Here is a 13,726-nt window from a genome sequence, read left to right as displayed (position 1 = left end):
CTCTGTAGAATGAGGAAGTATAATTTTGTATTTGTGGTGTGAACCTAAGGCACTAGATGCTTGGATTCAGTCCGGTGCTTGGGCGCAGGCTACACGTGCTGAGACTTGCTGAGTTATCCTTGCTGTACTTAAGCTGAATATGAGGATAAGAGCATTCTTCTATTTTACAGAGTTTTGTGAGAATAAAGAAGTTACATTTGTTGGTATGTTGGATATTATTGTAGGGCAAGATCTTTGACCTTAAATTGATATGCTGCTTAATGTCATATTTTTTCACATGTTAAGCAAAAGAAGATTGACAGTTATGCTATTTGAAAAGATTACCAAAATAAGCTGTATTGTATTGCAAATATTCTGAAAAAGCAAATAAATTTTATATTTAAACAGCAGATTTTGTGACTTTGTTGTTGTTGTTATCTTGTCTTGCACCCTGTAGGTGAGATCTGGATTCTGCAGATTGTGTGTGTGATCCTGTGTGTGTGCGTGTGTGTGATCCTGTGCGTGTGTGTGATCCTGTGCGTTGTGCTGAGGTCTGCTTCGCAGTAGCACAGACCGGCTTATTTCCTCAACTTCAGAACTGTAGAGCCGGACTCCTTGAAATGCAAAATCATTGTTAAAATATGAGAAAGAAGCAGTTACACTGAGATACTAAACCGCTGTTTGCAGAAAAGAGATTAAATAAGGAAGAGTGTGGGTTAAACAAAGTACAGTAACAAAGTTCATCATAAGATATTAATAACTGGAGAAGGGGGGATCAGTAAGGAGCGAGCAAGCGTGACAGAAGCCGGGGCTTGCCTTCCCTCTTCTGTCCAGAGGGTTCCCTGACGTTTTGATGCTGTGTGAACGGGAGACTTTATCTGGCTTGTTTTGTAGTAGAATCATAGAAGCTATTTTCTGTGGTGTGTGACAGAACTAGACAGAATTTGTATTGAGTGTTCTCACGGATTAAACCTCTAGGTTGATCGTGTTTGCCCTGATGAGGCAATAAGGAAACCTGCTTTGAAGCTGCAGCGAGGTGCGGGTTAGCTGTGAGCAAGCCCCCCCGGACCGAGGCAAGAACAGAACCCGGCTTTGGCCTCAGAGCTCGGCGTTATCATCATCAGGGACTGACGCAAACTTCAGCACTTGCAAAAAGTGCGGAGAAACTGCCCTGTCATCAGCCCAGGACAGGGGGGCTCCAAATGAGGCACAGTTCTGGCAAACTGGGAACTGAGCTAACTTGCTTTTGTTTGTTGCTTATGTGCTGACACATAACATTTTAGACATAATACTATTTTTAAAGGGTACTCAGTTTAATTCTGTAAATGCAGTTTTCCAGCAAGGTCCCTAAGCACTGAAGTAGAACTTTAAATATGCTTACCTGAAATAAATTTTCATTTTTATATTGTTAGGCATTCTTCTGGCTTCTTAATTTTCTATTTTTTCATCTTCATACTCTTCTGATAGGTGTCTTGCAAGGCTTACAAGGATTTGTTTACTAGGTTTTTAATCTCTGTGTAGCAGATATGTTCTGAGGGGATTTCTTGTTACTCTTGTAATGGCTTTTAACTCTGCTGAAGTTTATTTAACTAAACAGAAAGAAAGAAATTTATCTTCTGACTAATCCTTCTTGAATGTTTACAATATAATGCCAAACTAAATGCTGTTTAAAGTGGTAATTGTCTGTCTTTCTGCTCTATTCTGATACATAGTTTGTAAAGATGCTTAAGGCATATTAATTTAAATGATAGTACTGTCATATAACATGAAAAGTTAAGTTGCTTATCAGTATAGTTTGATAAGCTACTTACATTTTACAGTAGCATTTGCAAGCTTCAAACAAATGTTAAAGATGGAATGCTGTTCACTTTATCTGTCTCATATATAGCTTCTCACTTCATTTATTACTAAAAGCTGTACAGTTAGGCACCATGGGGCACTGAATTCTTTATACTTGTCAGGAGGTAGGCATATTTTATAAAAACTTTAAATCCTGTCTAACTATATCAAAATACAATCCATTTGCTTCATAAAGCATCTGTGATTAAAAGAAGAATCAGTTTGTGTCACACATACTTGCTATCCTGTTCATTATAGCTAAGGAGAAATTCCTTGACGATATTTAAAAAGAATTTGAAACAAAGAACCATGCCATGAAAGTGTGGTACAAAATCACAGCAAAGCATCCTGTAGTGAAAAGTAACGTCTTAGCTGTCTATCTTATTTTATGGAATGGAAATGTATAATAAAGGGAAAACATACTTTTCAGCATGGTGATGCCTTTTAATATTGATTCTTTGTTGCTATTGTAAGTGGAGTGCAAATTTACTTCAGGTAAAACTTCTGTTTGGCCAAACTAAGGGTTTGGCTAAATGCAATGATGGATGCTGAATAAGATTTGTCAACTATAACTGACAGTTTATTTAAAAATTGAGATATTGGTCATGCAATTAAAAAATCCAGATGTATCAGGATTCAGAAACAAAGCAACTATCTTTTTCTTCAGTTTACTGGACTCTCAGCAGCTATATTGAAGACTCATAATTAAACATATACTTTGGGAAATAATTACAATTAAAAATGTTCAACAATATATGAACGTACAGGCATTTGTGTATGTTCATCTTAAAGGTTAAAAACTTCCTTTAGGTTGTGTGTTTATGTACAGAGTAAAAAGAAATTCTTGTGAGTTTTCAACATTGACCTGCCTGATACTTAATTTATTTACAGCCAGTGCTGTTTTAATGCTTCGTGCCCATATGTGGCTGGTAGCTCCGGGAAGGAGTGAATACTGAAGCTGTGCCCTCAAAGGAAAGGGATGTGTCAACCTTCTGGTTGTGTCTTCCTTCAAAAGGAACATTTGATGTGCTTTTCCTAACAAATTTGCAAAGCATCATGTCCAGTGGAGGCTGTTGTTGAGGATGCATCTATGTAGTAAAGGACATCAATCTTGAACTTACTAACTGAAAATTTAACAAGCTAAATGTATGCCTTTTCTTTTTTGTTTTTTAGTTACCTCCCATGGTTTGAAGTCTTTTATAAGCTGCTCAATGTCTTGGCAGATTATTCAGCAAAAGGACAGGTACTATTTTAAAGTACATAACCCCTCTCTTTCGCCGCAATATCGAAAGAGGTTGAAAGGATAAAAACAAGCTTCTTAGGAGATTCTCATCTCAGAGATGACTGCACGAATTATTGTTCTGTATTATGCAGTAATATAGAAGACCATATTTAGCCCAACTGAAAGCTTGTCAAATGGCTTTGAGAAATAAATATTTTTAGGATATTTCTGGAAAAGATAGTGTCCAAGAAAGTGATCATGGTTCCAATAAGTTAATGTTTTCCCCGCTGTTGTCCAGCTAGGCAGATTTTTTGATTACAGGAATTGTATTCACTGCATCCATGCAATTTCAGTATTGCAGTATTTCTTGAATCTTGGATAGATCTCTTATCCAACTTTACTTGTCATGTGAAGTGTAGAACTAAGCTTACCAATGCAAAATATTTTCACACATGGCATAATCTAGCTGCCCCCACCGCCCCCAGCGTTCCAAGCCTAATGTATAAATCCATTCTAACATCTTTCTTTAAACCTGCAAGTTCCGTAGCCCCAAGCAGCATCCACAAACATTGCCCTTCTGAGTTTGGCTTGTTATAACAACGCCTACTTAGTATTCTGCTGTTAATTTTCTTTCTCTGATTTCAGGATATTCAAAGGAGTGAGCTCCTAGAAACACTTCATAAACTTACTATTCCTGAGCCAGGAACCTCTGTTCATCTTGGAGTGGTAAGTGAAGCAAGAGAAATATAAACTGAAGTGTTTAATTTTCATTAAATATCATAATAGAGAAAAGTCAAAAACAGTTCTCCTTTTTGGAACTCGGTATAGATGTTATTTCCCTGTGAGAATATAGAGCTATGGACTTCCCCTTTTGTATCTGGGGCCCTCTGTTTCCCTTTCCTTAACCTCAAATGTCTTTGAAATCCTGTTCTTTGATAGGAGGAAGATTGCGTGTATTCCCCATGGGGATTTATCACCATATCATTTGTGACTTACTAGAGTTCACAAAGCAGCAACATGACATTTATTGTCTTCACTTAAAATTTTTAGACCTTGCAAGTATGCAAGGGGGAAAGACTGGAAAGCAAAGCCATATGCCTATCATAACAGCATGTTGAGTATTAGGTGTTTATTACATGTTTTCTGATTCCTTCTCTTCCTCCCCCACATCTTTGCTCATCACAAAAATAAGATTTTATTTCAGTTTTTTATGTCTTGTGACAAACTTAATCAAATAACAGTGAAAGAATATATGTGGAATCTTACTGAAGGCATTGCATTGATAGGATGTTGAAGTTAGTCTTTTGGGTTTTTTTGTCTTCAAATTAAATTTTGAGAACAACCTTATGTTACAGGTTGTAATGAAAAAAATCCTTAATACACATTGCTACAGTTGTCGGTTAGTCATTTAGAATTCACATGAAGACTGGTGGTGTACGTAGCCGCAGCTCTCCTCTCCCTCCCTCCGTTTCCTTTACTCCTTCTTTAAAAGTATTTTTTGGCAACAAGCAGTTTACTCTCATCACTTCACCCTTTAATGTCAGTCGACAGGTAACAGTTGTTTGGACTTGCTAGGTCACCAGCTGGCAGTAGAAATGTCCCTGGTGCTTTTAAAGCTAGCTATTTTATGAAAAGCATTTCTGTTTTGACCAAAGGACAAGCTGTCTCAAAAGTCAATGATCATTTGGGATGTTTCAGTTGTTTCATACCAGTGGTTTCAAGGGATGCTGCCGGTCTCTCCTTGCCTCAGACATTTCATGAGTAACAAAGCGAGAAAAGATATCGAAAAGCAGCTGAGGGACTAGGTTTGCTATGGTGTCTTTATACATTTTAGTTTGGCTGTCCACAAACCTATTTTCAGGTTGGTTTTCTTCCTATTTGTGATATAGTATTTGTCTCCATATACTATTCCTGTATTTTTGCATTACATCTTCTCAACAAAAGTAAAATAGTGATGTATCAAAAAGCAAACATTTGTGTCGCACATGTAGTTTCTGTATTCAGTGTAGTTGTTTTACCCACTTGGTATTTCAGGCTATAGACCGTTTATGAAGTATTGAAAAGACTGACATACATTTTATATATATTTACATGTGTGTGTGTGTGCATGTGCGCGCGTGTGTATGTATGTATACAAGAAAATTGGACTAATTGTGGAACTATGCCAAGAAGATAATAGCCTTTAAAGATTCTGCAAGTAATTAATAAGTAGCCCTACAACAGATCGTGAAAACTGTAAAAATAATATAAATTGTGTATAACATCAACTTACAAAAGAGTTTAGTTGCATTCTCTCTTCTCTTTTCCCAAAGCCCTAACCCAAGAATCATGTAAATCTTGCATTATCAGAATGGGAACTAGAGTGAACCTGCTTTCTTTGAATATAGACAATTAAAAATTGTAACAGTATAATGGATTGTTAGATTGCAAGACCAGTATATCTGTTTCAAATTATTTCTTTTAAAGAATAAAAGCTATTTAGAACTTCAGTATTTTTTTTTCAAGTAGGTAGGAAGAAAAGCTTACAAAGTACTTCTCAATAAATTTCCATAATGTCAGTATTGTCTGTAATGTAACTTAATGCTGTAGGTCAGAAAAAGACCTGCTTGCTATTGTGTTCCCTATAGTCCATCATGTGTCTTGCAGTGGACTGTAGAAAGATGGCTTGAATTATAGAGTGCCCTGAAGTTCTCTTGGCATGTCATAAATTGTGTGAGTCTGGGTATAACAGCATCTCTGAAGAACAAAAAATCCATAATCTATCTTTTTGGGACTGTTTGATACTCTCTATATTAATGCATTTTATATTGGATTTGTGATCTGAGAAGAGAATGCAGCTTTTGAAATCCATGACAAACATGTCATATTGGTTGTTGATTAAAAAAAAATGTTCTGTCATTTTTACTCAGCTGAGGAACTACTGTTAGAGTTGTTATTAATACCAAGCAATAAATTTAGATTGCCTTTGACAATATCAAAATAATCAATATTTGCTGTTCTGTTTTAGCACTCTTACTTTACTGTGCCTGACATCAGAGAACTTCCTAGTATACCTGAAAACGTGAGTACTATAGAGGATCGTTCACTTTATCTTTTCTTTTTAATGTCAGTGCAAAATAGATAACTATTGCTACCACCATTAGGGCTAGTAATCCCAATACATTAGATTCTGTAAAATATTGCTATATGCTGAAATAACTTTTATGTGGTTAACTTATAGTAAGTATGGGAAAAATAATTTGTGTCACTAACTACATGAGTAGCAGGCCTCTTAAGGCACACCATAACTGTATAATATTTAATGTTTGAGGAGAATAATGATTGTGTGTGTTTCACATGCCTCAGATTTCTTGCCAGATGATAGGTCTGTGGAGAGACAATGCTGGCATTTAATTCTCTTGAATACTGTTTAATTTGCCCCTTCTGTGTCTTTTAACTGTATTTCTCTGCCTGACATCGCAAGTCTTCTTGCTTGAACATTTTGAGGTCTGCCTTAGTGCCATATACCTCCATTTATGGTATTAAAAAAAAGAAAGTGAATAATCAGGGCACTCTTTTCTATTTGTGGGTGATTTGTACAGCAGTTAACACTTCCCCCCCCCCTTTTAAAACGTAGTTGCGAGCTTTTCTGCTTTGTAGACTTTCCATACTGACACATATCCTGTCAGTAAATTTAATAGATGCACTTTTTCCTCTAAGGGTTTTATTTTTATAGAATTATGATACGTTAGGAGTAATTCAGGAGTCAGTTTCTGAAGCTAAAACAGCTATCGGTCTGGTATATATACGATCTTAATCCAGACATGAAATTACTTGTTAATAAGGGTAATATTTTATGTAATCTCTTTTATGCTAATCATCTCAAATTTTCTAACAATTTTTTTTTGATAAGCCTCAAATCACCTTAAAAGCAAAGAAGGAAGTTTGTTTTAATTTTACAGTTTACTAAATTGTAGGACAGAGAGAAATGAGCTAGTAATGGTAAGGAGTCAGTGGCAGAGATTAGAAGTAAATCTTTAACTGATACGGTACAGCTTAGTAATACATGCACTACCTAGTGAATACTTCAGAAAGCATAGCTGTATTCACGTTCTGTTGGTTACATCTGCCAGTGATGTTGGCTTATATTCTAAGATATGAGTCAGCTTCCCAAAACATTTGAGCAGGAGACATGATGAATGCTCATGAATCAAAGGCTGTTATAAAAGCAGAGGCCTTGGGCCAGAAGGAGTTGGAAACCCTTTGAAAGCTGAACGCTCAGCCTTCAAGGGAAGGAGTGCCATGTGATGCTGCAAAGCGTCCTCTCTGAATCATTGAGTGGTGCTGACGTCCTCAGAGGGACGTGACTGTTGCAATGGAGGTATCCCGTGCAGCGATGCTGCTGGGACGGAGGGGCTCTCGGCACTGCGTCTGCGGGGAACCAGAGTACCTCTGGGAATAGAAGTGGGCGAACGTTTCCTGCCAGAAACATAATCCCATAAATGTGTATGCAAGTTTAAAAACATAGGCCTCAGTGTAAGAAAGAAAAATATTAAAAATGTTTTTGGTCTATCTGTTATTGCAACTGACTGCCCTACATTTTCCAGGTGTTTACTGTTTGGGTTTTTTTATGAATATCATTGCATAATTCATCATGAGCGTTTTATCTATCTGTCAACGCAACTTTCATGTAGAATTGCAGCATATTAGAGAATGATGCAAAGACATTAAATGAGCATAAGTCTTCATGGATTTTAATCGATTGGCCTTCTTATTCAAAATTGCTATATATCTTATCAGCAGTTACGTTTTAAAACCTGTATTAGCAAAGGTTTTAGTAGTGTCAAACTTCGAAGTTGTATGTAATGATTAATGGAGAACTGCACAGAACTGTGTGTTCTGGCTCTGTGTCAGACCAAAATGGTTAATGATCCACAAAAGAATTTAGTGTGCATACTTGTATATAACAACTAAGAACTCATTTTCAAAAGGTTTCTTAAATTATGTGAAAGATTTGTAAATGCATTGTGAATTCAGAAATAAACAACTTGGGTCTTTGCAGGAAATACATTACTAGGGAATTTATAGACATGCACTATCTTTTGCATTTTGAAAGTATCAGGTAATTTAGCAGTCTGATATGATGAAATTTTCTTCTTGGTGATATTACGGTGTATGTTCATGCCCTTCCATCTCACTTTTCAAATTACCTAACTTTTCACTAATTATAATCTTTTTCTGCCTTTGTTCCTTGATTTTTTTTTTCCCCAACAAATCTTTATTTCTATATTAGACCATTTGCTAAAGTATGTTGTTCTTTGAATGAGTTCATCATTATATGATGGAGGAAGAGAAGCAAATGAGTATTTTTGATCTCAAAAGTTAATGAAAAGTGCATGTGCATTTATGGATATTAAATAGCAAATGATTAAATAAACAATTGATTTAGGAATGGACTTTCATAGGAGTATAAGGGAATTTTGTAGCCACTCTTACTGAGCTTTGAGAGGAAGGGGGATACCAGTTCCCCTATTTTATTTTGAAAGTCCCACTTCTACTGTCCCAAGAGAGCTTTAAATCCTAGGAAACAAAATGTACAACAATTATACTGCAAATTGGAACGCTTTCACTTGTATTTATTTAACTCATTCATGGTTTTGTCACTTATGAGACATATCTTTCAAAATACATGTGTAAGTCCCAATTTCATCTTCAAAGATGACAGCTTTATTATAAATAAAACTTAGAGCTAACACGTGAATTTCCTTAGTATCAATACATTACCATGCAACCCACATGCTTCACAGGTGTTATTTGCAAATTTCTGAGAGCAGAGAGGACCAAAACCTTATAAATCTTTCCATCTGAAAGTACATTTGTTTGTCAAAGCCATTATATCACTTGAATAAACTTGATGAAAGAATAATTGCATATCAAGTCCCTGTCTCTATTTTCCTCTCACTAGTTGATACTTTTTCCTTATAAACATATACACCCAGAAGTATATCTATGTCTTCAGACAGAATGTAGGGATTATCTACTCCTTTTGTAATGCCCCTAATTTTGGTGCTACCTGAAAATTCTTTTAACTCACACTATTTGCAGTAATTGTGTCGTCATGTGCTGTGTTTTGGCATCATGGATAGATGAGTGAGAGGGGGAAGAAGAGCCTTAGAGAAGACAGCTTATGTTTAGACACAAATATCATGCTAATCAGCACAGATGGGATGAGAAATACAGAAAAAGTACATGATAGTTTAATGGGTTTTTGGCAAAATGTGTTGGCTGTTTTCTTTCTTTTTAGAATATACCTGTCTCTGGCTATCGTTTTTCTATAACAAATACCTGAATGACTGTTTTATATTAACATGTTTGAAGCTTACCATAATGAGCTTATTTTTTATCTGTCTATCTACCTACTAGTACAAAAGTCTTCCAAATACAACCCTTAATTTTTCTTTAGTTCTTTCTTTATGTTTGGATGGCAAGCTGTGGAACATATTTTTGCACAGTATGAAGCATCTTGGCAGACTTTTCAGGCCAAGTATTGGTGGTTTTAGAGTTATCTTTGGATCTGTCAAAAGTGCTAATGGGCTTTGTTGAGCTTCTTTAAGATTCTAAATCATATTTGCTTTTTGCTTTTCTGTGCTTTTTTATTTAATGATGATTAAGATTGCACTTGAATTCATGACTAATCTAATTTTGCTTTCACGTGTGCTTTTTGTATAAGACTATCTTTACTGTATAGCAATCCTTTTACATCCATAAGAAGCTATTTGGAACCAAATTCCCTAATTCAGCATTTTTGGGTGTATTAACCTTTCAAAAAAATTTTTTTTTTCAAGTTCTGTGTTTTAAGAAGTAAAAATACCTCTACAAACAAAAGACCTTTCTCTGTTTGCCTCACACTGTAAAAGCCCCTTATTCTACAAGAACATAATAGATTTTGGTCAAGCTATCTACACAGTTAATTTCTGGTTTTGTGCATAAGATCTTATGAACACATTCCTAAGTTTTCATTGTTACTTATTAGAAGACATCATAATCCTCCAGTAAATAATACATGATTCATGCCACTACAGCATGTGCACAGGGCAGTTGCATTGAGAATGATGTGTGGACAGTGTTGCTGACTGATGGGAGGGCTGGTGGGCTGGGTATGGATGGCCATAACAGCTTGTGTAGCTTGCTCTGTTTTGGTTTTTTGGATTTCAGTTATTTACGATGATTTGTACATAGTTATTTCTTAATATTCTGAGCAACAATAGCATGAAAGTAACCTGTGTTGCTCATGAAGTGTATATGCAAAGATTCAACAGCTTTACTTGCTTGTGTCTTGGTCTGTCTATAAAGATAGTCTGCAAATGAGCTTTGCTTACAATATTTTTCTACGTTTATTTTTCTTTAAACTATGTAAACATATTGAACACTCAGTGGAAATGGGGTGTTTGAATCCTGCCCTTTCACTGGAGATGGACATCCACTGAAACTTTCAGAGAGCAAGAGAGAGAGAGAGAGTTCTCTGTCTCCTTCTGCAGTTTCCCCAGCTGCATGACGAGGTGCTTTCTGTCTTCAACCAAGGGCAAAAGATTGTCTGAGTATACAAAGTGAGGGGTTCAGAAGACATGAGTAACTGTTTTTAGCCTGTGTGTTAAATGCCCATGTGTATTTCCAATAATCAGAATTGTTCTGGGGTAGACTGTGCTTAATTTTGTGTCACTAATATATCCGAGTTTGTTAAACCAGAAGTGTCCATTTGGAGAGCTGTTTTTACTGTTAGATTGTGAGATGTTTTTGTATGTTATCCAGAGAGTTTTGAAGTTTCTATAAAAGTGACAGAATCTATTTTTTCTCAGAGAAATATCTCATGTTAAGTTGTGTGTGAAACATCATCAGTCTCGCTAATCCAAGGCCTAAGCCCCCAGAAGTTAGGAGAAAGATATTGTGATTAAAAAGCCCTCTGACACAAGATGACCTGACCTATTGTTTTCTTTCTTTAAGTCATGTATTGGTTGTAACGTAATAGAAGGATGAAATCTTGTTATTTTTTCTTTAGAATACTTGTTTTTGTAATATTATTAATCAGAAATTATTTTTATCTCTCCTAGAGAAATCTAACAGAGTATTTTGTAGCAGTTGATGTCAACAACATGCTGCACCTCTATGCCAGTATGCTGTATGAACGCCGCATCCTCATTTGTTGTAGTAAGCTGAGCACTGTAAGTAAATGATAGAATAATTTCTTCTATTCACAGTACATTTTTAAAATGACAGTCATCTATAGGAAATTCCCTGAAGCTTCTAGAATTCAAAGAAAAAGGTTTAAAACTTTGTATAAAAAATAGAATATGGTACTGAAGTTGGACTTCCTATATGAGTGAATATCCCAAAACTCATAACAAGTTCTTTACTTGACGAAGGACTTAGTAAGCAGAGGTGACGTCCTGCTTTCATAGTTAGAAATAACCATAATCATTAATACCCATATAATTAAATGTATTGGCATGGAGTTTTAAAGAGTTCTGGAAAAAAAGACATAAATGCACATTGATGGATTAATAGCCTTTCAGAATATTTGAATTTGTTTGCTGAAGAAAAATCTCTAGTTTTTTAAATATATAAAAACAATGTACTTGGTCTGTAAAAAATATGGCAGGAGTATAGAAGATGTGGCCATATTCTTCCTAGTGGGACCCAGTGAGAGAACAAGAGGCAATGGGCACAAACTGGAATACAGGAAATTCCACTTAAACTTAAGAAAAAACATTTTTTTACTGGGAAGATGGTCAAACACTTGAATGAGTTGCCCAGAGAGGTTGTAGAGTCTCCATCCTTGGAGATACTCAAAACCCAACTTGGCAGGGCCCTGAGCAACCAGCTCCAGTTGACCATGCTTGAGCAGGGAATTTGGATTTGATGATCTCCAGAGTTCCCTTTCAACCTTGACTAATCTATGAGATGTTTTTACTGAAGTTCTGCTCACCTCAAATGTTTAAATGAAAAAGGATTTCTTTTTTTTGTTTTGGATACAGATGTTGTGTACATGTTATGCCATAGTGAAGTCCCTTTTTCATAAATTTACCTCACAGAAAAAAATAGAAAAATGATACTGTTAGGTGGATCTTTTAGTGACATTCGCTGCATGGACCCAAATTGTGGGCTAAAATACATTGACAATCCAGACTTTTTGCCATTTTGTTTGATAAGGTGTAGTCTTAATGGTACTTAGCCTCCATCAAGGATCTGAGAGATAAAAGCTACTGAACACTAGAGTACTCTCTTCTAAAAATGGCTGCACATCAAAACCAAATACACAGCTTGATTTAGTTCAGAGTTTTGTGTTATGCATTTCAAGGTTTATCAGTCAATAAGACTGTGATTCTCTTTATAAAAGAGAATGTTAAGTTTTCATTATGTTTGCTCTGTAAATGGGTATTGATTGCTTTCCTTTATGAATAACAAACATAAGATGGTTTAATAAATGTTGCTTTCTAGTGCTATGGACTAAGTACTTGAACAGTCCTTTCTAAAATACAAGCTTCCATTTCCATTTTGTATACTATTATCTGGCCTCTTACTGTATGACCATGACCTACTTTATGTTTGAGGTTATAACTGCTTGGAATTGTAAAAAATATTGGAGGCTGAAATAATATACATGAAAAGCACAAAAGAATAATCTATTGATACAGGGTAAGAAAAGGAAAGAGAATAAGTCTTCATGTTCAATCTCAGAATAACTGTTTCAAAATAATTTTGAAAGGTAAGTGAAACTGGGATATGTAGAATAATCTCTTGGACATACCAATAATTACTAAATGTTTACAATCAAGTCCCATATATAACCAATGGAATTTAAGTACAATGAAGCTTAATATTGTAGAAAACTCTTGTAAAATACAAACTCTTAACTTCTGTATCTACCAAGCGTTCTAGGTCCTCTCTACTAAAATAAACAAAAGTACATCCTGGCCTGGAAGTAAATAAAGTGTAAAAGAGAGGTATTTATTTCAGAGACCTAAAGAATGAAAATAATATAAATTATCACAGAAGAGGAAAGAAGAGAATGGCTAACCAAAGCATTTCAAAATATGTGTGGTTGGTTGGTTTAATATCTCCCTTTGTAGCAGAGCCTGGGAAGAAGAATTACTTACCTGTCACTTTGCCTTCCTTAATGAGCCATTTCACAAGTAGGGTTGTGTTTTCTTTCCTATCTTTCTGCTATTCCTCTTCCTTTGCCTCTGTCCAAGATAAAAGCATGTCTGCTTCTTTGGTGGGGAGGGGTATTCATTCTGTGTGTTCTTATCTTACAACTTTATATATAAACTGCTCCAAGACTGGAGTGACAGTGTAAGACAGGTTTGAAGTGTTGGGCTGGAGCCAGTGATTCCTTGCCTGCACACTCCGCTCTGCGTGTTCCAGCAGTAGGAACAAGCTGCATTATTTTATTTCAAACTGTGCTCAGCGGAAGCCAAGACCTTGTAACTGGAAACTTACCAAACGGAGGAGTCTCAAAGTATAGTTAGGGCTGGGGGGAGGGCTTTTCTGGTTGTTGTTGTTTGTTTGTTTTTTAATTTTTTTTAAACAAAAAAGTAGAAGGGACCTGCATAGTTTCTTTTTACTTGAGAGACATGCCACACTTCACACTTAAGGCTTAAATATAATATCAAGTAAGAGAGAGAAAATTAAACAACCCTGCATAGAAAA

The 13,726-nt window shown here is 35.7% G+C and overlaps 1 protein-coding gene across 3 annotated transcripts in view; it reads left to right on the top strand.

Annotated features, from left to right (window-relative positions):
* DENND1A (DENN domain containing 1A) overlaps positions 1-13,726 on the top strand; it is a 229,151-nt gene that overhangs the window by 98,849 nt on the left and 116,576 nt on the right. For all 3 annotated transcript variants that reach the window (XM_026089971.1, XM_026089963.1, XM_026089953.1), the window contains exons 6-9: positions 2,992-3,061; positions 3,686-3,766; positions 6,048-6,101; positions 11,128-11,238. In XM_026089971.1, coding sequence (XP_025945756.1) covers positions 2,992-3,061; positions 3,686-3,766; positions 6,048-6,101; positions 11,128-11,238 — 316 coding nt within the window. The remainder of the gene's footprint in view (positions 1-2,991; positions 3,062-3,685; positions 3,767-6,047; positions 6,102-11,127; positions 11,239-13,726) is intronic.

Source organism: Apteryx rowi, unplaced genomic scaffold (genome assembly GCF_003343035.1).
Source record: "Apteryx rowi isolate R43461 unplaced genomic scaffold, aptRow1 scaffold_120, whole genome shotgun sequence".
Taxonomy (NCBI): domain Eukaryota; kingdom Metazoa; phylum Chordata; class Aves; order Apterygiformes; family Apterygidae; genus Apteryx; species Apteryx rowi.
This window is presented reverse-complemented; position numbering and strand designations above follow the sequence as displayed.